This window comes from Neophocaena asiaeorientalis, unplaced genomic scaffold (assembly GCF_003031525.2).
Source record: "Neophocaena asiaeorientalis asiaeorientalis breed wild unplaced genomic scaffold, Neophocaena_asiaeorientalis_V1.1 scaffold1090, whole genome shotgun sequence".
NCBI lineage: Eukaryota > Metazoa > Chordata > Mammalia > Artiodactyla > Phocoenidae > Neophocaena > Neophocaena asiaeorientalis.
In genome coordinates this window covers 717,350-741,398 of record NW_020175322.1, presented here as the reverse complement: position 1 = coordinate 741,398, position 24,049 = coordinate 717,350, and the positions used below count along the sequence as shown (strand labels likewise).

Below are 24,049 nucleotides of genomic sequence, written 5' to 3'. Positions count from 1 at the left end.
CTAGATGGATGTTTCATCACACGTGGCTAGAGGAGCCCCAGTTAACCGAATGTGGGGTGGGCTCGGGCAAGGATCAAGCAGAAAGGGTGGAGGGAAGCCACCAAAGCCACTGCCCCTCTTGGCCAGGGCCAGGGGCAGCCGCTCATCTTCAGGAGAGGGAGAGGGAGGGTCCTGGCTGTAGCTTGTGGTCCCAGATGGTAGGACTCCCAGGTCCAAGCCCACCTTGTCTCTAGCCAGGAGTTCCCTCTGTCGTTGTCGCTGCTGACGCCGACCAATCAGAAGGAGAGTCAGGGATGCTGCAAAAACTCCCAGGAAGAAGCCTGCCAGTCCAGCCCCCACTATGTGAGCCCGGCTTGGAGCGCCCCGCTGGCTGCCCCATACCAAGCTGTAAGCAGCTACCACACGAGCTGCCCCACCTTCCTGACATTCACAGGCATAAGCACCCATGGCCCCTGGGGATATCACCACTTCTAGCCCATCCCGCCGGGGGGTGAATGCAGTCACTCCGCTGGGCTGGTGCCACACACAGGATGCCCAGGCTGAGCTCGGGGAACATGGTAAGACCACATGTGCAGCTGCAGCCACAGGAACTTCAAACACCACTGGGTGTTCTGCGGAGACAGCAAAAGCACAAAAGGTGGTGAGGCTGTAGGTTGGAGGTGTTAGAGAGAAACGTGGGGTGACACGAGAAATGAGAAGGGGCCACAGTACACCAAGCTGAAAAGGGGATTCCCAAAGAGAGTAAGGCTGCCATAACTTCCAGGATACAAGTTTTAAACTAGGTCCAAAAACATGACTTTCTAGGCCCTTTACATCCACTCTACCCACGTTCCCTAAACCATACAAACCTCCAGGCTCCTTAGGACACAAAGAAGAGACATCCGCTGACTCTATGTCTTGAACCAGCCTATAAAGAAGAGAATACTTGATAAATCCAGTGTCAACACCCCCTCTACCCTCCTCAGTACTGAACATTCACCCACCAATTGCACCTCCCATCATCTCATAAGTCACCTCTAGAATTATCAGTCAACAGTCTCTTCATCACTAAATTTTTCCCCAATACCTCTCATACTCATGACATTTGCCGTGCCAAATTCTACAAATATTTCTAGCAGACTACAGAGAATTAAATTTGCACTAGGTCTGTCAGAAAGATGTTTGGTGGGGTACTTTGAAAGAAACACAGGAACCTTCCAAGAAGTATAGCTGGTGGTCCACAACCACAAGATTTCTCTGGAAATCTCTGTTAAAAAATTTCTCTGTTAAGAGAAAGAGAAAACTTCTTTTCTATCAGAGCTAATCAAAATTCTGTGAGGGTCCGTGAGATGACTTTCCGTTTCGCAAAACACCTCAGCTAAAGATACATCTGTGGTTGTCACCAGCACTTGGTACTGAATACAATGAGAATGAAATCACCTAGAGAGTGCATGAAAGTGTAAAGAGAAGGACTGAACCCTGAGGAATATCAACATCCAGAAGCTGGATGGAAAAGGAACCAGTAAGGGAGACAGACTGGAGAGTGAGGTAGGGAGAAAAACCAGGAGAATGCAGAGTCATAGAAGGCAACAGGATAGAGTTTTTCAAGGAAGGAAGGAGGGGAGTTGTCAACTGTGAAAACACTTCTAAGAGCACTTGTGAAATGAAAACTGAGGGACTTCCCTGGCAGTCCAGTGGTTACGACTCCACGCTTCCAATGCAGGGGGTGCGGGTTCGATCCCTGGTCAGGGAAGTATGATCCCACATGCCGCGTGGTGCGGCCAAAAAACAAAGAAAATGAAAACTGAGAAGCGTATGGCAACATGGAAAACAACCACGCAGTCAGGGCAGGTCCAGCAGGGAGGCAGGGACATTGATGAGGACAGAGAGATGGTTAGTATGGACTGACAGATGGACACACAAGTGACACTAAGAAACACAGAGAGAGAGAGAGAGAGAGAGGGCAGCATTAACCCATGAGAAACAGACACAGACATATGGATAGGCCAGAGCCTGGGGACATCAGGCAAGGAACCAGTGCCACCACCCTCACCCTTCATGCTCTCCAGTGTGGGCCACACACGCAGCTAGCCGAACGCTCCAGGCACAGACAGGGTCTCGGGCCAGAATGCACTCTGAGCAGCTCTGTAGACGGCCACAGTTGGTTGTGTTCACTTGTGTCACCTCAGTACGGGAGCCAACCAGGAGCCAGCTCTACAGAAAGGGAGTGAGGAAGAGAAACACACTGGATCTCCCAGACTTCAATGTCATAGATTGGCTCTGGACTCAGATATCTCCCCACCAGACTCGCCAAAATCTACAGCTCACTTGATACAATTTCATATTCTCAACTGGCTGTGGCTCTGGGAATAAGGCCAGATCCTCAAGAACACTGAGCTGGGCTCCAATCTGCACTGCTCGGTGGAGGTGTCCATCCTCTAGGAAGCAAGCAAGGGGCAAGACATAATAACATAACTGTACCTGTGCCTGGGACTCTGACACCTGTATGCATGGGACCCTCTCTATGGCGACAACCTGTGTGCACTGGATGGGCAACTTGCTTGGCTATTAAACATACCTGTCCCCAGATAGAGCACATCATACTCTTTCCCTGAGAGGCTGGGCACCCTGTGGGCCACGACTCTGAGGTAGGTTGTATCTGTGGTGACCAGCAGGGGATGGCCATCAGCTGGAAACACTGGCTTGTCCATGAGTGGGTGGTCCCGGATGAAGGTGAGCACACGGTCAGGAAGGAAGAGTGACGAGCCAAACTGCTGGAGCTTCATGTTGTTGGTGATGCACTAAAGGAAACACAGGATGAGTGATAAAGCTTCCCAGGGGCCAGGAAGTGTCTGGGATGCTTAGTTGGGCTCTTGTCCTAATGGGGCAATTCAGGCGTGAGGTGAAGAACTGCCCCAGCCCCCTCACCTCTCCAGGTCTGGGCTGGGGTACATCATTGTCCATGACAGGCAGTCCCCTGTTGCAGTCATGTTTAAGCTCTCTGAAGGGACCATTCAGCACTGTCCGAATGTCTTGTGGTCGGAAGGAACAGACAGCAGAGATGGCAGCCCCTTCCCTGGAAGAGTCACAGGTTGGAGCTGGATATTTAGAGGGAACTAGGGGAGGCAACTCATCCCCTGTCAAATGAGATGACCCATGAGAAACGCACAGGAAGCTATGCAGCCTGCTTCATGGCAGAAGGAGCAGGGCTCCACGGAGAGTCCACCCCCACTGGAGGAGACCGCACTGACCTGCACCAACCCCAGGTATCTCCCACCCTGTAACTCTCCACATCAGGACCCCCTCACCACTGGGAGGAAAAGATGCCATAAAAGATGGGCGTCCCCATTCCATGCTCAGGTCGAAGAATGACCATGTCCTGCAGGACACTGGAGGCCCGGCCATGCTCAGGCCCTGGACACAAAAGGTCAGCCTTCAGAAAGGTCGTCCACCTCTGCTGGAGGGTCTTCCGGCCCCCAAGGTCCCCCTGGGGTGACAAGTACATAGGAAGTTCTCTTTAGAAGACCAACATTAGAGGAGGACTGTGGAGACCAATACAAGTTTCCCCCAGACACAGACAGATAGGGAGACAGATGCATAGAAATGCAAGGACAGAGATACAGAGTAACTGAGAAGGACGATGAGGTATGGGGTGGGCAGGATCACAACAGTGATGTTTATTGTGCACTAATAAAGTTCTGCACCTACGTGCTTTACATAAGTTACCTCGTTTAGTCCTCAAATCGACACTGCCAGAGTCACACAGGCAGTAAGCAGTGTAGCAGGGACTTGAACCCAGGTCTGTCAACAGTTCCCGCCTTTAACCTCTAACCTACAGTGTCACACGGGATAATAAGTGGGTAAAGAGGCCAGAGCCCTTTCGCCACATTCCTCAAGCTCCCAGAAAAGTAGTCACTGCCCATCAAAAGAGAAGAAAGAGGAGAAATACAAGGAGACCAGAGGAAAAGACAGGAGGACAGGCAGAGCAGAAAACAAGATAGACAGTTGGGATCAGGGTCTTACCGCACACACACGGGCCACCCTCGGGACCTTAACGTGTTCGTATGAATCAAAAGCTCGGGAAATCTCCGTAAAGAAGAAGTAGATTTCATCGTCTCCGGCTTCATCCCCCCACTCCGCTGGGCTCAAGGCCACTGCTGCAACAAAGGCTGGGGCTGGGGAGACCCGTGGCCTCAGATCCCACAGATATAGCCTGGGGCCACCCAGCCTCCACCTACTCTGTCCCCAGAGCAGCACCACCCCCCTCTGCCCTCTCCCCACCGTTAAGCCAGGATGGCAAGATCTCTGTCCGAATCCAGTCCTCAGCACGACCCACAGCCCGGGAGATAATCGGCTCCGTCCCCAGGTAGTTTTTCACAGTGGCAGCGTAGAGGATGCCCCCTGCAGGGTGACAGGGAGGAGGTGGACTGTCAGACTCACTGAGGAAGCTTTCAGAAAGGGTCACAGGCAGGGCAGGGAGCAAAGCAGGGGCAAGAACCCTCAGGGGCTGAGCACACATTAAGTGTCAGGCAATGCTAAGCAGGACATGCATTACCTCACTTAAAATAAACAGAAATAAAGTGCTCCAGGGCAGTAACGGGAACCGGTGTTAAGGAAAAACTGCTGGAATGTTCATGTATATGAAGGAAGAATAGAAGCTATCCCTGTGGAAAGCAAGATTTTTTTTGTTGGTCTGTTTCTTGCTGTTGTCATTTTTAAGGACTTTTCTACCCTATAATTACATGGTAACTTTCCAGGAAGAGGTTTGCTTTGCAGCATGTTCCCATCTTACTTAAGTTCTCCCACTACGGTAAATGTCTGAGGGAACTACTGTTCTTTCTGAGTATTAGGGGGTGTATACTGCCCTGGAACAAGGCACAACTTTAGGGTATACTAGCATCATTTAGGGAATTGATCAAAAGGCAGATTCCTGGGCCTCGGGCCCAGCAATTCTCACTCAGTAGGGTTGGGGGTTGGCCCAAGAGCTACGTTTCAAACAAGCAGTCAGAGTTACTCTGATGTGGGTGATTCAAGACCTCACTTTGAGAAACACCAACCTAGGGGATTTCTGGATATTTCACAGCCAGCCAGAGGAAACAACGAGGAATCAGATCCTCCCTCCTGGTTCAGTGGAGGTGCAGAGGTGCTCTAGGAATGGTGGGGATTGGAAAAGAGAGAAATCAGAGGCATTCTGGGAAGGAAGGGGAGGTGCAGTTCTGTGGGCTGAATGTGAAAGAACTATAGCCACTCTGAGCAACACTGCCAAGGGCTCAGACATGAGTGGAGACAATGACTCAGGGAACAAGAAGGTCACAAATCCCCGGTGGAGTCTTGAGTATCACAGGGACTCTGGAGAGAACAGAGAAGCATTCCTTCACCACCTACTACGTAAGAGGCACTGCGCTGGGTGCTAAGCACATCACTGTCCCCCCCAAGAATTCCCATTTGAGTCCAGAAGACAAACGCAATCAGATACCAAGAGGCGTGGACTCACAGATGTGTGTAGAGCACAGAGGAGGACCCAGCCACATCTAACTGGGGGAGCAGCAACTCAGAGGTCACATCTGAGCTGGCTCTGAAGAATGAGCAATTTGCCAGGTAGAAGGACTTCGGGGGGAAGACAGGCAAGTGGGGAAGAGGGGAGCCATGTTCAGGGATGTGGGGCACTCCCCATGGCTGGAGCTCCAGCGGGGCACAGGGGCTGCCGGGCAAGTGAGCAGAGATGAGCTAGAGGTGCAGAGATAGGCACCCAATTGTGATGAATCTGCTCTTCCATGCCAGGAAAATGTGGACTTTATCTTAAAGGTGAGGGCAAAACTGCAGAGATTTTCTTGAGGAGGCATGACGTAATTAGTTTTGTTTTTTAGGAAGAAAATGCTAGTTATGCCTTCACACAGTCCTGGCAAGAACAAAGAAGGACTAAGGCACTGGTAGAGGAAAGAAAGGGGCTGGATTTGGGAGAGATTTCTGAGGTAGAGCCCATTAACAAGATGTGAACATCAGTTGAATATGAGATGTGAAAGAATGGAGTAAAATAACGTCTCTCAGGTTTCCACTTATAAGATGGATAACAGTAGATTATGATATAATGAACCAAGCAAAGAAATGACATAAGGCTCGTAAAGAAGGTGGCTGGAGAGGAGGTGAGTTCAGTTGTTGGACCCACTAAGGTTGACGCACCTTTGGGACATCTGGTTGGAGTCACTGGAAGGCAATCGAACAGAAGGGTGTGGACAATAGGGCCAGAGTCAGGAAACCTAGGAGTCATGCTTAAGTTACCACAGGAATGTGAAAGCCAGGGAGAAAAGGAAAGCGAGAGAGAGCCCTGGGGCACCATCATTTGAAGGCAACTCAGAAGAGCACTGACTCAGAAGAGTCAGAGGCTGGAGAAGCAAGCAAGGCTGGAGTGCTGGAGGCTGGTGCCCAGAAACCCCAGCAAGAGTCGCGGGGTCATGTGCACTGAGGGAGGCAGCGGAGGGCGGGGCCACCTTGAGGGAAGCACTACGTAACCACGAACACTTAAAAACACTTAATGCAAAGCAAGAAAAGGGTCAGGAGCCCTCTGAGGGCAAGAGTAAAGAATCAGAAACCCCCTTCCTTACTGGGTGGGAGGGAAGACTGTACTATCACTCGAGTTTGTGAAAAGAATCCAAGCACTTTGGAGTCAGGAAGGCTTGGGTTTGAACCCTGAATACTTATTAGGAGTATGATCTTAGGCAATTACCCTTCCTAAGCCTCAGGTTCCTCAAGTGGAGAATGAGGATAATACCACCTTCCACCCAGAGCAGTGCTGAGGGTTAAATGAGATAAAAAGAGAGCCCCAGGTAGGGCCTGGCGCACGGCTGGCATTCAATATGTGTTAGGAACCTCAGGGGGCCATATGCTTGATTTGTTGCCATAAGGTAGGGGGGCCACAACTATAAAATGGCATCCCATTCCCTTCCAGAGTATTTCATGAGGGAGAAAATCAGATTTGGGGCAAAGGTTCTGGCAGCTAATGGAGCAGCAAATAAGCCAATCCTCAGTAGTTCCAGGGGGAAAAACATGACACAGAAGCCAGAATTGGAATAAAAATTTTCCTAAAAGCATTATACACGAAACACCCTAAAACTGAAACTATTGACAGAAGCTGTGTCATGGATACCCTGAGAATGGGGGAGATGTGGTAGAAGAGACAGTTATGAATATTTTGGAAGCATGACTTGATGTGTTTGAGGGGGAACACTCATAAATATTCTGGAAACGGTAAAGGACCACAGACAGCAATGCAAGGACCCAGTGGTGGACGGAGGTGAAGTCCCAAAACTTTCTAAGGGCTTAAATGGGGGCAGTCAGCAACTCCGGAGCCTAGGACTGCTGAAGAGCACACTCACTCAGCGGAGAGAGCAGAGGGTCACAAAGGGATAGCAGGAGGGATCAGACACTTTGGGAGGGAGTAGCAGGGCTCCAGGTGTTCCATGAGTACTAAGGGGCTTACAACACAATCTTCACACACACACGGAGGAAAAGGAACAACAGCCATCACAATTACGAGGGCAGAAGTCCACAGGAGGACACAAGATCACCACATGCCCTGAATTTTCCAGAACAGTCAATTTCAAATATTCTGTTGCACTGTTCATATAATAAAATATCCCTGTATGTGCAGTTGTTTGGCAAGTTATTACTGACTAGATCAAGCTAGCAAACATGAAAACATACATCTGCTATTGGCAAAAGATGATATGCCGAAGAGAGCGATGCCCACGGTGTTTAGTGAACAAGGTGGTTAGAAAAAAAACACATGGTATAATTCAACCCTATTTTTAAAAAATATGTATATATGTCTGTAGGCACAGGAAAGATTGAAGGAGCTACAACTGGACAGTGTTACTGATGTTTGTTTCTGACTAATGAAATTACAAGTGATTTTTATTTTCTTCTCTCTACTTTTCTGTATTCACTGAACATTTTTTGTAGTTAGCACCTTTTACTTTTATAACCCCAAAAATTAAGATACTGTCATTTTGGAAATACGAGGAAAAACAAGATTGAAAGCCACAAAGAGGAAGAATCACAGCCAAAGAAAAATGACAATTATGTGCAGAAATAGATCTCTACTTGCTCAGATGTAAAGCCTGAGAACATAGACCTCCCAGATATGTTAGCAACCCAACACTGACAGACTAGGATATAAGCCATGGCAGTGAATATTTCACTACACCCTGAAGGGGTTCAAATTTTCACTCTGGTATCAAAATGCTCACTTTTAAAGAAGGTTTATAATAGGAATTATCACTCATTATCTTTAAAAAGAGGGTTTTAAACATGCCCTAGCCTGCCTTCTTCCACTCTCTTTTCTTCTCATGGTCAGAGCTTTGCAGGATAGACAGCTCCTGACCTAATATTCTCTATTTCCTTATCTAAAGTTTATGCCAGCTGGATACCTTTTTTTTTTTTTTTTCTTTTTAAACAGCCTATTATCAGGACATAATTACAGATCATTGGAGATGCAGTGTTTACCATTTCCTCTCCTGGCATATAGGATTTCTATAACTGTCTTGTTTCGATGTGTGAATGCCGTCTTGGGGTACACACTCACAGATTTAAGAGATAAGCTTGACCGCAAAATGCTGGCAGCACCCAGCACACCTGGAACACATACAGGGCTCCTTGGCAGATGCAGTAATCACAAGATGCAATGAGACCAAAAGGAGACAAGAAAAACACGAGACGGGTTCCCAAAGAGAAAGCAAAAGCTCCCTTCTTCTGCTCTTCTTTATAAGAGCCCTATTTATTATTGAATGTGATAGGGAGGACCAGAGATGACAAATCACCGCCTCTAGCTTGGGTACCTTGGTGGGTAATGGCACTATGCACTCAGAGAAGGGGACACTGGTCGAGGAGAAGGTTTGGGGGAGGTGAGTGAAGATGATGAGCTCAGTTTGGGACATGCTGACTTTGAGATTCCTGTGGGACATCTAAGTGGAGATGTCTGGAAGGCAGCTGGATATGTGGTCTGTAGCTCCAGATAATGTATGGGAGGCATCAGAATCTGGTAGAAACAGAATCCATGGGGCTAGTTTTGGGAGATCTGGAAGGCGTCAGATTTGGGAGACATCAGAATGCAGTGCAAACAGAATCCATGGAGCTGGCTGAGATCATAATTACAAAGAATGCAAGAGAAAAGGATCTTAGGTGGAAGTCTAAGGAACATTTAAAGGATGAGCAGAAGACAAAGATGCTGCAAAGAAGACTGAGAAGGAATTGCAGATGTTCTTAGGCTAATGTGAACATTACTGTCAAAATATGTGCATTTTTCTGAATTGGAATAGTGCAAATAGAGACACTGAGATCATTTTTGTTAATTTTATCTCAGTGGAGTACAGATAAATGTCAAATTTGAAGACAAGGTATCTGAGACCTTTTCCTAAAGAAATACAAGTGCCAATAAACACATGAAAAGCTGTTCGACCTCACTAATAGAAATGTAAATCAAAAACATCAAATTGGACTCTGGAGAAAGTCACTGTTTTATGTTTATTAACTATATTTTGGGGGCTAACTGGCTGTAATGAAACAGGCCCTCTCATCACTGCTGGTAGGACTCACTGGAGAGAAATTTGGCCAAATCCATCAAGTACTATAAAAATCTTTTATATCCTTTGGCCCAGCAACCCTACTTTTTTGATTGACTCATGCAATTAATTAGATTCATGTAAAGGATTTACATAAAAATTTATGTAAAAGAATTCCTTATGCAGCATTATTTATAAAAGCAATAATTTATTTTAAAATCTGAATGTATAATTATATGGGAATAATTAAGTAAGTGTGCTACATTCATACGATTAAAAAGTATACAATCACTAAAAATCAAGTTTTGAATAATTAAACAAATTCTATGATGAGAAAATGTTCAGTATACAATAAGTGAAATATGCATGACAATTCCAATTTATTATAAATATGCACACATGCGCGCGCGTGCACACACACACACACACACACACACAGAGTATGAGAAAATACTCCGAAATAATAATAGTGGTTACCTGATGATGACTGAATTACAATAAACTTTTCACTTTCTTCTTTATACATTTCTATATTTTCTCAATTTTCCACAATGCACACTGCAATTTTTATAATTTAAAATAAGAAATACTCCTGCCATTATATTCTAATATTTTCATTACTAAAAGCTCTTTTCTTTCAAAATATGTCTATTATCCTTAAGGACATTTGTATAGCTCCTAACTGGGAATTTTGGTTCTAATTCTTAAATAATATTGCCACTATCTTCTATACTGCTATTTTCAAAACAAGGGCCAGTAGGACACAATGGATCAACATTAAAAGTTCCAACTAGGGCGCCCCTGGTGGCGCAGTGGTTGAGAGTCCGCCTGCCGATGCAGGCGACACGGGTTCGTGCCCCGGTCCGGGAAGATCCCACATGCCGCGGAGCGGCTAGGCCCGTGAGCCATGGCCGCTGAGCCTGCACGTCCGGAGCCTGTGCTCCACAACGGGAGAGGCCACAACAGTGAAAGGCCCACGTACCACAAAAAAAAAAAAAAAAAAATTCCAACTAAATATTGGCATTATGTCAGACCAAGAAAAAATTTAAATTATAACCCTATAAAGAACTTCAGAGGAAAACTTATAATATTGATATTGACTATGACTTGGATCTGAGACAGAAAAAGCCATGGAGGTTCTATGTCTTGAGCTAGCCATTCTAAACTGTTAGAAAGTGATTTCTGACACCTCCATCAATTATCAGCTGAAAGGCAACACTAAATTTCATTTACCTGGGGGGAAAAAAGACTTAACCTGTTTGAAAATGTTCTTTGTTATACAATTATCTTATCTATGAAATTTGTATTCTTAAACTACATGCTGTGTTCCACTTGCTGAGAGAACACAGAGAAATTACACACAGATGGTTAAATGTACTTAAAGATACAGCTTGAAACAAAGTATTTTAATTATTTCAGATTGTTGCAATTGAGAAGTCATTTTGTTGATAAACAATTATGTAGAATCAAGAGACATTCATAACTGCTAAACCTGTGAAATCTTTCTTAATGATCTTAATGACTGGTTCAGCGTTTTGCCAAAGATGCTTGATATAAAGCTAAGAAAAACAAACTATTGACTAAACTTTTATTCAAATATGTATGCGTATAAACAAGGTCTCACTGACTTCAACTGTAGATGAATGATAAAAATGACAACTCAAATATATTTACTAGATATATACTTTATGTTCATTTTCAAAAACTTGTTATTTCATTACGTTTCAGAAAAGGTAAATCATTAACTGAATGACTAAGAGTGACTTTTTAATATATAAATTTATTTATTTTATTTATATTTATTTTTGGCTGCATTGGGTCTTCGTTGCTGCGTGCGGGATTCCTCTAGTTGCGGCAAGCGAGGGCTACTCTTCGTTGTGGTGTAAGGGCTTCTCATTGCGGTGGCTTCTCTTGTTGAGGAGCACAGGCTCTAAGTGCACAGGCTTCAGCAGTTGTGGCTTGTGGGCTCTAGGGCTCAGTAGTTGTGGTGCACAGGCTTAGTTGCTCCGCAGCATGTGGGATCTTCCCAGACCAGGGCTCGAACCCACGTCCCCTGCATTGGCAGGCAGATTCTTGACCACTGTGCCACCAGTGAAGCCCAAGAGTGATTTAATTTGTGCAGCTTTTAAGACTTTTCCTACAAATAAAGTCATGCATAAGAAAAGAGTTTAGCGTCCAGTGGTTGAGGCTTTGTCTTCCAATGCAGGGGGTGCGGTTCGATCCCTGGTCAGGGAGCTAGGATCCCACATGCCTCGCGGCCAAAAGGCCAAAGCATAAAACTGAAAGCAATACTGTAATAAATTCAATAAAGACTTTAAACATGGTCCATAACAACAACAACAAAGTTTAAGGTTAGATCTTATATCCCAACTTTTGTTTTTCATAAAATATTGTGCAATATTTAAATTAAAATTTATATTGTCCAATATTTTATAATAAGGTTCGTAGCAACTTTAATGAAGGAAGAAAAAAACAGTGTGGTAAATGATGCTAAGTCAACTGAATAGTTAGTTGGGAAAAATCAATTTTGATTCCCTTCTCATGCCATTTGTCAAAATAAGTTTCAAATAAATCAGAGTTAAAATGTTTGGGAAAAAAATTTTAAGAAGGAAAATTTTATCTGCTCTCTAACTGAAGGATTTAGCTTAAAAAATATAATCACAAAGGAAAAGGTGTAGATTGGAATACTAATATCCTACCTGATAATTGGCCCAAGAACATAAGCAGAGGATTGACCAAAGCAGAAATAAAAATAAGTACTAAAACATGAAAAATGTTCAACTTCACTAATATTCAAAAAAATACAAATTAAAACAAGGTGCTGGGACTTCCCTGGTGATCCAGTGGTTAAGAATCCACCTTCCAATGTAGGGGAAGCGGGTTCGATCCCTGGTCGGGGAACTAAGATCCCACGTGCCACGGGGCAACTAAGCCCGCGCGCTGCAACTACTGAGTCCATGCACTCTAGAGCCTGTGCATCACAAGTAGAGTGAAGCCTGCAGCCACAACAAAGAGCCTGCATGTCACAACTAAGACCTGACACAGCCAAATAAATAAATATTTTTTAAAGGTGCTATTTCCAGCCTTGAATCAGCACACACACACAAAAAAATGTTTAATGACAAGAAAACAGTGTGGTGAAATTTATGTGAAAAACCTCTCATTTACTGCTGATTTAGGGTGTAAATTGGTATACCCTTTCTAAAAACTCAATTAGCAACAGATAATGAGCTGTAAAATATTCACATCCTTTAATATAGTAATCCATTTCCAGGAGTCTTAAGAAGACAACCTAAAATGAGGATAAAAATTTACGTGCAAAAATGTTCATTACAGTATTAGAGACAATAGCAAAAACTTTGAAGTGAACTAAATAAACTTGAAAATAAATTTACATAAATAATTTGGAATTCTTAAATTATGGTATGCTCACAGGTTGAGTAGCATAATGTCATTAAAATTTTTCTTCACAAAGAATTTTTAAATTATATAGAAATGCCTATGATATAAAGTCACATGACAAATATTCAAAATTATATCCATGTAGCATGACATTTAGAAGTTTCATAAAACACACACATAAAATTTCTGTTCACCTGCTTGTTTTATACTCTCATGAGGAAAATCGTTGGGTTCTCACTGAATTTGGAGAGTGCATGTGGAGTAGTCTAACCTAAAATACAGGCTATGTGGCACACAAACAGTTCACTTTGTGGCTACCAAAGAATTAGTCAATCATTCTCCAGAAAAGATTCAGGCATAATCTGTGATAGAACCATTGAACACTTGAGCAACTCTATATGTATATATAGTTTGTTTGAAGGAAGTAACAGAAGGAATTTCTTTAATAGTCATTACTGATTTTTCTGAGCAACAAAGGACTGGCCAGCCAAATATATGCGCATGAGTATATATGCATGTGGACACACACATTGAAAAGGCTAGAAGGAAATATCCTAAAATACTAGCAGTGGTTTTCAGAGTAGGAATACTCTAAAACTGTGCTAATATGGTAGTCACTAGGTATGAATGGCTATTTATATTTAAATTAAAATTACATGAAATTTAATATTCTCCCCTTCAGTCACACCAGTCACATTTCAAGGGCTCAATAGCCACATGTAACCGGTGGCTACCGTATTAGACATTGAAGATACAGAACAATTCCATCATCACACAAAGTTCTTTTGGACTATGCTGTTCTAAAAGATTTCTTATGTTCTTCTTTATACTTTTTGCAAATTTATTATAATATGCATTGCAGTAGATTCCTCTTAAAAACAGGAAAAAATGACTAACAGAGATGAGGTTAACAGAGGAAATGTTCACAGTCTACTGTGAACAGTGACATATTCTCTAGAGAAAAGCAAGAGAAATGATACTCTGTGGGTAAAAGCAGAACACAAGCACTCTGGGAAGAACAGGAAAGGCCAGAAAGAGATGTGGGAATAATAGACATTCTGATGAAAGTAAAGAAAGGACACAGAAATTCCAACAGCAGGGCGGGGAAGGAGGCAATTACAGCAAGAAGTCACAGGTTCTTATCTCTCCCCACTCACCAGCCATTACAGCTGCTGACCGCTGAGCTGGCTCAAAAGGACATTTCCCCCGGCCACTCTCAGGTCTTTCAACCTGCTGGAAACTGGACACATCCTACAGACCAGAAGGGGGCAATTGGTTTAGAGGTCATGGGGAAGTCCATGGTGAGAATTACAAAAGATGGTCAGATGAAGAAAAATCCCAATTCCCATTCATCTCCCATTCCCCCACTACCATCCCCATATTCCCCATCTGCTATTCCTGATTCCACCACTCATTCCTGCATTTCCTACCTCTGCCATCCCTCTTTTCATCAGTTTATTCCTCTTCCCTCAATTCCCCTAGTTCCCAACACCCACATGCTCTGATGAAGGAACACCTAGGATGGCACTAGAAGACACCAAGAGGCTGAAAGGCAGACCTTTCCTCTGAAATGCTGCTGAACTGCCAGCTTTGCAACTGGCTGGAGAACGTGCTACAGGATAAGGAGGACCAGGGAAGAAAGCTGAGGGCTGGAGCACTTAGGAAGGGTAAAGAAAAGTACAGGCTGATATAGGACCATCTGAAGCCCAGGGGTCTAGAGAGAAGGGCCATCCTTCACCTAATCCCACCCCACGAATAAAAGACTGAACCAGAGTCAAGGATACACAGAAGGAGGGAAGGGAATCTACAAAGTCAGTGAAGAACTGAAGCTGAGGTCAGAATCTGAGAATTTGGTAAGTGTCTTCCTCATCCAGGGACTCCAGAGGGACTAACCTGGGGTGCGGGGGTGGGCAAGAGGTGTAAGAGTTCCACAGAGCCAGCCAGACATTACCTTAGCTGAGCATCCAGCACTAAGAGAGGCTTCAAGATAACATCTAAAAATGAAAATCACAGATGATTTCAACCTGGACTGACAGGGAAGTTAACTATGGCCAGTTAGGAATCAGTTATGACACAAAGTACCAGGCATGATATCTCTAGTTCACAAACTAGGATGGACATATGGTGTTGCTGGAGCCTTATTGCTGTGATGGTAATTGGAGAACCAACATAGATCTACGTCCCCTGAGCATAAGTGTACCACTGGCCCATTCTGACTGCTCACTTATTTCCTGTAGTTGGCAAACAGGGTTTCATTTTACTGAGAGCCTTGAAGTAGACCTGTTAAAATGAGATGTGATCTGATGTCCCCTCAAAGGGAATACTGGGTCAAGAATCTTCCAGAATGGAGGACCCCACAGAAACATAATCATCTGCCCTGTGTGGTGGTGGGCACATTGTAGCCAGAGGAGAAAGATGACAGTTCAGTGAGAGATTACCAAGATATTTGGGTGCTCTGAACATGGGGTTATTACCTGCTGCTGTGGCCTGTCTTATCGCCTCCTTTTCTCCACACTGCCTCGCCTTGCCCCCAATTTACTCTCTATACCCACCCCAGATTAATATTCCTAGACTATTATTCACTGACTTAATAAATGTTTGAGCCACAGAATGACAAAAATGGCTCACCATTGCCTCTTTATCCCAAACTACTACTTCTTCTAACCAAACATGGATCACCTGTTATTCCTAGAAAACAAATTATGCCTGAAACCATTCCGTTACATTTCACCAAGGACTTATAAAGGATGAGCCTTTTCTCAGTTCTCATTCTCTTTGATCTTTTCGCACCATTAGATACTTTTGATTCACTCTCCTCCTTGAAATAATCTACTTCTTGACTCTTGAAATTCTACCCTCCTGGAGCCCCTCCTCCTATCTGTTGTTTCTCTGTCTCCTTTGGTTGTTTCTCTTCTCCTTTCCAGCCTCTAACCATGTAGCCTTAGTCTTTCTCACATATACTTTAAAGATCTCATTAATTTTCACATTTCTGCCCAGACTTTCTATGCAAATCATTCCCCAAACTCTCTAAAGCCTGATGTCTTCCAAACTCTAGTCCATGTTTGCACTTGACTGCTGGACTTCCTTTCCTCACAGAGATGATCTATTAAAACTCCGCGTACCGGTAAAAAAAAAAAAAAAAAAAAACTGTACATGTTGAAACTCGTCCTCTTCCAGTTTCCCCAAATGGCATCATCACGTTATCTAGGTTTATAGCCTTTGAGCAAGGGAGCCGATTAACTACATAGGTTATGATTACTGTACGGTCAAAGTGACATTTAATTAGGGTCTGAAAGGATAAGACCACACCACCACATTATCTGAATGTTGAGATTCTTCATTATATCATTGTGTCAGCACAGTCCTATCAGCATGAGTTGTAGTGAAGGCAAGTCCCTCAAGTTGAAAGCCAGAGCTATGTAGGCAAGCTCTCACTGAGCTGTGGGGTTAGAACCCATCCTTTGACTTTGGCCAAGAAGAGTGCAAGGCATATAAAGGACCTTTCCTAAGAGATTGGGGGTGAGGGGTAGGGGGAGGTGGTCCTTGTTAACATGAAACAAATCAAATGTCACAAGAAACTGAAGCCAGCTAAGGTCTTCTTCTAGGGTGCAGGCTGGACTAGAGGGACAAGGTAGCAGAGCACAGCCAGACAAACCTGGGTTTGAATCTTGGCTGTGCCGCGGCCAGCTATATATCTCAGACTTTTACCTAACTTTTCAGAACTTCTGTTTCACTCCTGTAGATTGGGAATAAATACTTTCATGATGTGTCATCACTATCATAATAAATAAATATCATGATATGGTGATAAGAATTAAACTCAATTGTGAATGTAAAGTATCAAGCACCAAGCCTGCAACAGAGTAGACACTCAATTGAATGGGAAGTCTTCTCATTGTTGTTGTTGCTGTTGTTATAAGTCTAACATTTTTTTCTGTTAACTGCTGGAGCTCCCGCAGAAAAACAAATTAAAATATTTTCCCCCAATGTCTGATGAGCTGTCACTGAAGGGCAACACTCCACATTGCTGGAACTGGTAGGTCCTATGCTTAAACTTCCTTTTGTGAGAACCTTCATTTCTCTGAGCAATCAACTCTGAGCAAGTTGTTATATCTGGATCAGCTAGTCAAAGTTCTCAGATTGTTACACACAGTCTCAAAGTCATCAGTCTGGGACATGAGAAGTTCAGCACTAAGGATAAGGCGAGGACTTGCTCAAGCAGATGGAGACTGCCAGGTAGCAGGATAAGACAAAGGCAGAAGAGAACATTCAGGAGGTCTAGAGAGCAGTCTCGGGATGTTTAAAGGGTTAACACAGTTGTTAGCTGTACCTTATATTCTCCTACAAACAAGCCTTGATCAAAGGATGGTCCTTCATTTCATGAGCCTGTGGGATAGGAGGGTTCAGAAAAAGAGCTACAAGTCGTAGGAGTGCAGTACACAGGCCCCTGGCTTCGTTCTCGTTTGCTGATATTCCTCAAAAATGGATAGGGGTCCAAGTCACACCATTCCTGACAGGTATGTCCAGAACATTTTCTGTCTAGATACTTATCTAACAACGATTAGGGTCCCACCTCAGAGAGCCAAATATGAATAGAAGGCCCTGGGGAACTAACTTGGAGTAATCACATCGTCTGTAAACCATGGCTCTGGTATTCACACCCATGGGCTCCCTGATCCTATGTATACTAGGAAAGGACAAATATGTCAATGGCAGTTCCACTGCTACTTCTGTGAGCTTTGTGAGAACTGTAGGGAAACTAGGCCCTCAGCGTTACCTGAAGGAATACAGAGATTTTCACCACCACCCTGAACTGGGAAACCTTCCCAGGATGAGGGAGCTATTCACACCTCAAAAGGGAGTCTATCACCAGCATTATGAAAATAACTCAACATAAATGCAACTAACTCCAAGGAGAGCCCAGAGGGACTGACTAAGGCAATCAAGCATATACAATTATAGCATTCTTAAGTCAGAAATATAAGGATGATGTTTAACAAAGAGGTTTGGAGCTACACACTGACTAGATCCATGTGGCAAGGACCACTGCAGGCTGCAGAAGGATGAAGTCAAGATCTACCATTAAGGATCAGGGTCAGGAAAGGGAGTTGTTATACTCCCTCCTACCCCTAGCAGAAAGGGATAAAAAGTGTCCAGTGATATGAAGGACATGTGACTCTTCCCAGGGCATGGTCACAAACGTGTGCAGCCAGAGGAAAAGTAATTGACTACTGGATAACTGATGACAAAAGGTGAGGAGTCAAAACATTAACACGCTTCCTAAGATGTCACCAATCCCAGGGACTTTTGAGGTCATGACCAACCTAGATGTGATTAGGAGTATCCATGTCCCAAGCCTGCCTGGGTGTGAGGTTGGAGATGTCCAGGGCTTTAGCAGCAATGAACAGGACCAAGAAGAAAACATGGTTGACAGAGTGCAAGATTGAGTGCACCTTGAAGGCAAGATCCAGAGTATGGGGCCAACAGGTACTGCATTAATACGCAGTGAGCTCAGAAGCTGTGAGAGCAAAGGGTCACAGCCCACACAGAATGAGGTTGACAGCGGAGGGGGAGAAGGTGGTAGAGGACCATCACATGCCATGGGAGGAAGAAACAGGTATGGACAGTGCTGATTAAGAAATGGACCCAGGCTCCCTGGACAAAGCATACACAGGACAAGGAAAACATGAGCTACTGGCCTCTGAAGTTCCTCCCCACAGGCCAGCTGGCATCCTCACTTCCTTCACCATCCCACTAGGTCCCTCTTTTCACTTTATATTCCTTACCTTCTACAGACAACCTCCCTCCCCCTCCCTTTCATACCCTCCTTCAGTGGACAAAGCCTCTACCCTATGAGGACATCCCTCACCCCCAATGCTTATCATGCACAAGGGTTGCCTTAAGCATGACCCCTGTCACAGTCACTCACAGAGGACCCCTCCCATCCTTCCACCCCTGTCACTCACAATAACCCCGCACTTCGGATCAAAAGCGAAGGTGCCACAAATGAGGAGGTGAGAGGCATTGGCAATGGCGAGAATCTGGACAAAATTGTGACATTCTTCCTAAGGGTCAGAGATGGTTAGAGAATCAGAAGCAGCAGGTACAAGGAAAAGTAGTGTTAAGACAGTTATATGCAGGTCTGGGTATGTTGTTAGAGTCCCTGCCTGGGCCCATTGGGATGGGAGCATTGCAGGGGACTGACACAGAGTCAGGGCTGGGCCAAGGCCTCAACTGACATTCAGGCCAGGGCCTGGATTTATACCTACCTCCTTCTTGCCTTTCTTCCTACAGTTCTGTCTGTGGGCCTCAGGCACCATCCAGTCAATCTAAGAAAGGAAGAGTGACCATTTCTCTCAGATTCTCACCCAAATTCCTCCCAAGCCAGGCTAGGTGACACAGTTCTACAACCTCCATCAATTTGGAAACTTCAGAGACAACCCCCCGACCACAGAGCACTGTTTTTCATACTGGAGCTCGCTACCCATTAATGAGTAATGAAATCACTTGTGAAATCTCAACCAACATTATTTTTAATGAAATAGAATATGTCAGAATGTATCACATATAGGAGAGTAGATATTGTTTCAAGAAAGTTTTCTTTCAGTTGGTGTACTATGTCAAAATGTACCATACATTTCTTACTAAGGGGTGGTCAAAAACGTTTGAAAGTTATTGCCCTAGAGTAATGTGATTTTAATGATTCCACTGAACCCTGGTCACTGTGGCCTCCTCCCCATAATCATGAACCTCCCTCATAGCCTCCCCAGTCACCATGACCCACCCCCATCACCCTCAGCTGAGACAATAAGGTTGACGACCTACCCTTATTCCTTTTCACCAACATTCCCCGTCCTACCACAACACCCCCCTTCATATGCCATAAAACTAAGGATCTAATCGCATGCTCTAGAATCTGAGGTCCTCCCCATTCTCATCTCTCACCCTGCGAGGTCTCTCCCCTGAAAAGGGCAGGGATAAAGCGAAGATGGTGTCCCGGGCGCCGACATAAAGCATATGGGAAGCAGGATCCACAAGGAGAACGGAGTAATTGTATGTCTGAGGGATGGTGAACCGGGTGAGATAGGAGTCAGCCTCTGGCAGGAAGAGAGGGTGAAAGTGAAGAGTGATATCAGCCATCATTTCATAAGGGTTGGGTCCACAAGGGCAAAGCCAAAGGGGCCAATTTTTGTTTTCTTCCAAGTACCATTTATTTAGCAGCCTTAAGGGCAAAAACAAAGCCTTGACAGGCCATCCATTTAATTTCCCCAGGGAAAGATAACTGATGAGGCCAGAGTATTTAGCACACAATAAAGTACGCTTTTTCTATAAAAATAGAACACTTCATTAAAATAGCATAAATATTAAGTCTATTTAATATTTATTTCTATTCATAGCAACATGATACATAATTTGAAAATACCTGTAAAAGGTACAAGTACTTTTCTCTCTAAATTTCCTTTTTTCTTGAATCACTACTTAATAGTAACTCCTTTTTACTTAGAAGGGAAATGTCTCACTCTTTTCACCATCACATTAGGAGATCATCTCCTCTCTCTCCCACCACCCTTGATCTCACCCTAATTCTACCCAAAGAGGTAAGAGAGTGGAGGGGGCAAGAAGAGTATGTGCTTTGGAAATGGATCAGCCCAAGTTTAAATGTGGCTCTTTCACTTACCTGATGTATGATCTTGAATTAGTTACTTGCCCTCTCTGAGCATCACTTTCCTCATCTGTAAACACCACCATCCAGGGTTGTTGAAAATTAAATGAGATAACATATGTGGAAGCATCTGACACATACAGCTCTGCTCTACCTGCTTCATCTGCTCAGCTACCTTCAAGACTAGTAGAATGCCCATGCATTCTTAGATGTGCTGATGTATGGAGCCCCACCCACCCGATCCTCCCACACCCATACTCATGTCTGTGCTGTATCCTGACTACTATCCCATGCTTAGTATAAGTCCCGGATCACCCAACCACCCTTCATATCCCCACCTCTGCCTCGCCTTGTCATATAGACCTCTCTGGATTCCTGGATATGAACCCAGACTGGCAACCTCAACTCCATGTTGTGGCTATTGCTCCAACACAAACTGAAACCCAGGCTCTGACCACAACTTTGTCTACTGGATTCATAGCATCCCTATATGTCACTGGTCTGAAATGACAGAAGTAATGTAGAAGACTCTAAATTACTATTACCCAGTTTTGAGTTTTTCCCAACAGGATGTACTCTTGGCTTCACTGGTTCTGTCTGCCCAAGGTGCTAACACTCACTGCCCACTGAGAAAAACACAAGGTTCATAGCTACACTCATATCCGCCTCAACAAAGAGCCTTTAAAGTGTGAATCACTCCAATGACCACTTTTAACCTTGTGGCATCCCCTGGCTTCTTTCACATCTTTTGAAAGGACATCTCCCTCCTCCTTTTTTCCTTCTGAAGACTTTGAAAATCATTTAAAAAGAATTTTAAATCAACTCATTGAATCGTTTCCCAGCTACTCAATATAGGGAATGGGTAGAGGGAGTAGGGAATGTTGAGGAAGTTAGGAGGGTTATGGTGGATCGGAAAATGGGAGTTGGTGTCAGCGATGAGAGGACTGGTAAGTGAGTTAGGGAAATTAGGGTTGTGAACGGGGCAAAAGGCTCGGAGGAGGTTAGAACTGATGATAACCAAATGAATTTGAGAAGTGGGCAGATGGAAATGCTGAGCTGGTAATCAGAAGGATGGGTGTTTGGAGTAGTATGAAAGACCGATGGGTTTGAGAGCAGGATGGGCGTCAGGCTGGCGTGACGGACACAGGTGCATGTGAGGGAAGAGCGGAATAAGGGAGAGGAAACTTCGAAATACAGGGTTTCCGGCAACCCCCATTCCCCTCCCTGGGCCTCAGGGTCTGCGTCTGCACGGTGAGGGGCTGTTGCCTTAATACGGGGCCGCGGGAGCCTCCTGGGCTGGTCGTAGTAGCCGAGTCGCCCGGCTCGCTGGAGCAGCACCAAGCGGGGGTCCCGCCCGCAACCGGGCGGGGCTTGGGCGTCGCGGGACGCAGTGGGCTGAGCTGTGGGGGCCCGGGTGCGGCTTCCCGGGTGGGGAGGGCAAGTGGGTCCGGGTACCTGAAGGCGGGGTCTGGGCGCGGCGCGAAGGAATAAGGGCGAGGGCGCACGCGCCTTACCGGAGATAGGAAGCGAGATCCTGGGCACCGAAGGGGGGACGCGGCCACACACCGGGCCGCTTAGCACCTCCAGCAGCAGCAGCAGTAGGGGTAAGGGCGAGGCCGGGGACGGCCCCGGGCGCGGGCGGGGCCGCGCAACAGAGGCCGGCATTTTTGCCACCGCCTGGCCGCCGGGGTGTGGCGCGCCCCTCAGCCTCCTCGGAGCCTCGGCGCCACCAGCTTCGGTCCCACTCTGCTCTCCTCGGTGCGGCTGGGCCTGCGGCGGCGGGTTAGAGCCCAACCTGGCTCCACCCCTTCAAGAAGGGACCAATGATGGGACTGATTTTCTCCTCAGCCGTAGGGGTTGCGTGGAGGTCGGACTAAGGAGAGAAAAAGCCCAGGCCAGAGAGAGAGGGAGCTAGACCCAGGGGTAGGTGGGGCGTTCTACCTCGAAAATGGGCTGGACGTGTCACTCCAGGACCCTGAGTGACAGGTTTGCAAAGGTCGCTCCAAAAACTCCAATTTGCATGTCTTGGCTATTGTAAACAGTGCTATGAACATTGGGGTGCATTATCTTTTCAAATTAGAGGTTTTTTCTGCGTATATACCCAAGAGTGTGATTGCAGGATCTTATGGTAGGTGTATTTTTAGTTTTTTAAGGAACCTCCATACTATTCTCTATAGTGGCTGCACCAACTTACATTCTAACCAACAGTGCAAGAGGGTTCCCTTTTCTCCAAACTCTCTCCAGCATTTATTGTTTGTAGATTTTTTGATGATGGCCATTCTGACTGGTGTGAGGTGATACCTCATTGTAGTTATTTGCATTTCTCTAATAATTAGTGGTGTTGAGCATCTTGTCACGTGCCTGTTGGCCATCTGTATGTCTTCTTTGGAGAAATGTCTGTTTAGGTCTTCTGCCCATTTTTTATTGGGTGTTTGTTTTCTTGATATTGAACTGTTTGTATATTTGGGAAATTAAGCTCTTGTTGCTTGCATTGTTAGCAAACATTTTCTCCTATTCCGTAGGTTGTCTCTTCATTTTGTTTATGGTTTCCTTCACTGTGCAAAAGCTTATAAGTATGATTAGACTTTAGTGGGGTCTTCAAGGAATCAAGTCATACTCCCCCATGTATGGAACAGTCCTTGGCACATTTTCCAATGAATGCTACTTCAGATGGATAAAACAACTTATAGAGAGACATAGAGAAATTTATTGTAGCTAGGAGCAATGGATGGTGCGGAGTTAGGAAGCATATTGTTGGAGGTGATGTCAGTTATAATAGACCTTGTAACCAAAAGGAAACACAGTTTTTAAGTCAAAGGATGGCATGACCAAATATATTTTTTAAAGATATTTCCAACATAAGTGTCTAATCTGGAGATTAGAGACAAGAATATAAATTTGGACTACGTATGAAAGAAGACCTGTTGAGAAGCTATCCTTTATATTGAAACACAGGAAGTCTGTTGGACATTAGATTACAATACCTGGGACACCTGGGTTAAATATTTCTGGTTTTACAATGAGGAGCAGTTGAGGGGAGAAAAGTGGTTATGAGACTAGAACATAAGCAAGTAACTCTTTTCCTATTGGTTCTAACCTATCCTGAACCACTCATTGGTAAGCTGACCTCTTCCCCAACCTAAAAAACAAATAACTTGAGAGGAGTAAAGAAACAATAATCAAGACGGAAACAGGAGAAAGTGCTTGCCCATTTCTGGTTTGGTACTAGCATTATCTTTTCCTCTCCTGTGGGCTAATTCAGAGAAGAATTCTCATTCAACCAGATAGAGTTGAAGACCCAGACCAGATAACTGATGAGGAACATGAGGCTCCTATCCCTACTGGATTTTGTCAGAGGTACTATAGGAATCAACAGCAAGTAAATGAAAATGAGTAAGAGTAGAGAAGGGGCAGATCCTCTTGGAACGTAGAAGTTTGAAAAAAGACT

At 44.8% G+C, this 24,049-nt stretch overlaps 1 protein-coding gene across 3 annotated transcripts; it reads right to left on the bottom strand.

Moving 5' to 3' along the window:
- SEMA4F (ssemaphorin 4F) lies at positions 1-22,305 on the bottom strand. Of its 3 annotated transcripts, XM_024765689.1 has the most exons (14): positions 22,116-22,305; positions 19,884-20,035; positions 19,208-19,267; positions 18,905-19,003; positions 14,096-14,189; positions 4,261-4,380; positions 4,003-4,154; positions 3,288-3,466; positions 2,908-3,055; positions 2,558-2,780; positions 2,308-2,417; positions 2,033-2,193; positions 849-907; positions 1-611 (listed from the first exon to the last, which is right to left on the bottom strand). In XM_024765689.1, the coding sequence occupies exons 1-14, from the start codon at positions 22,264-22,266 to the stop codon at positions 1-3; spliced, it is 2,319 nt and encodes a 772-aa protein (XP_024621457.1). In that variant the 5' UTR covers positions 22,267-22,305. The 3 variants fall into 3 exon arrangements, with proteins under 3 accessions (XP_024621457.1, XP_024621455.1, XP_024621456.1); XM_024765687.1 differs by lacking the exon at positions 18,905-19,003 and having other exon boundaries at positions 22,116-22,266; XM_024765688.1 differs by lacking the exons at positions 4,003-4,154; positions 4,261-4,380; positions 14,096-14,189; positions 18,905-19,003 and having other exon boundaries at positions 22,116-22,266.
- Between the last annotated feature and the right edge of the window lie 1,744 nt (positions 22,306-24,049).

Coding starts and splice junctions, on each gene's coding strand:
- SEMA4F (XM_024765689.1), bottom strand. CDS start 22,266: ATGCCGGCCTCTGTTGCGCGGCCCCGCCCGCGCCCGGGGCCGTCCCCG. Junction 20,036..22,115: donor GATCTCGCTTCCTATCTCCG/GTAAGGCGCGTG, acceptor TCTTCCTGCCAG/AGGCTGACTCCTATCTCACC. Junction 2,194..2,307: donor AGAATATGAAATTGTATCAA/GTGAGCTGTAGA, acceptor CCCTTTCTGTAG/AGCTGGCTCCTGGTTGGCTC.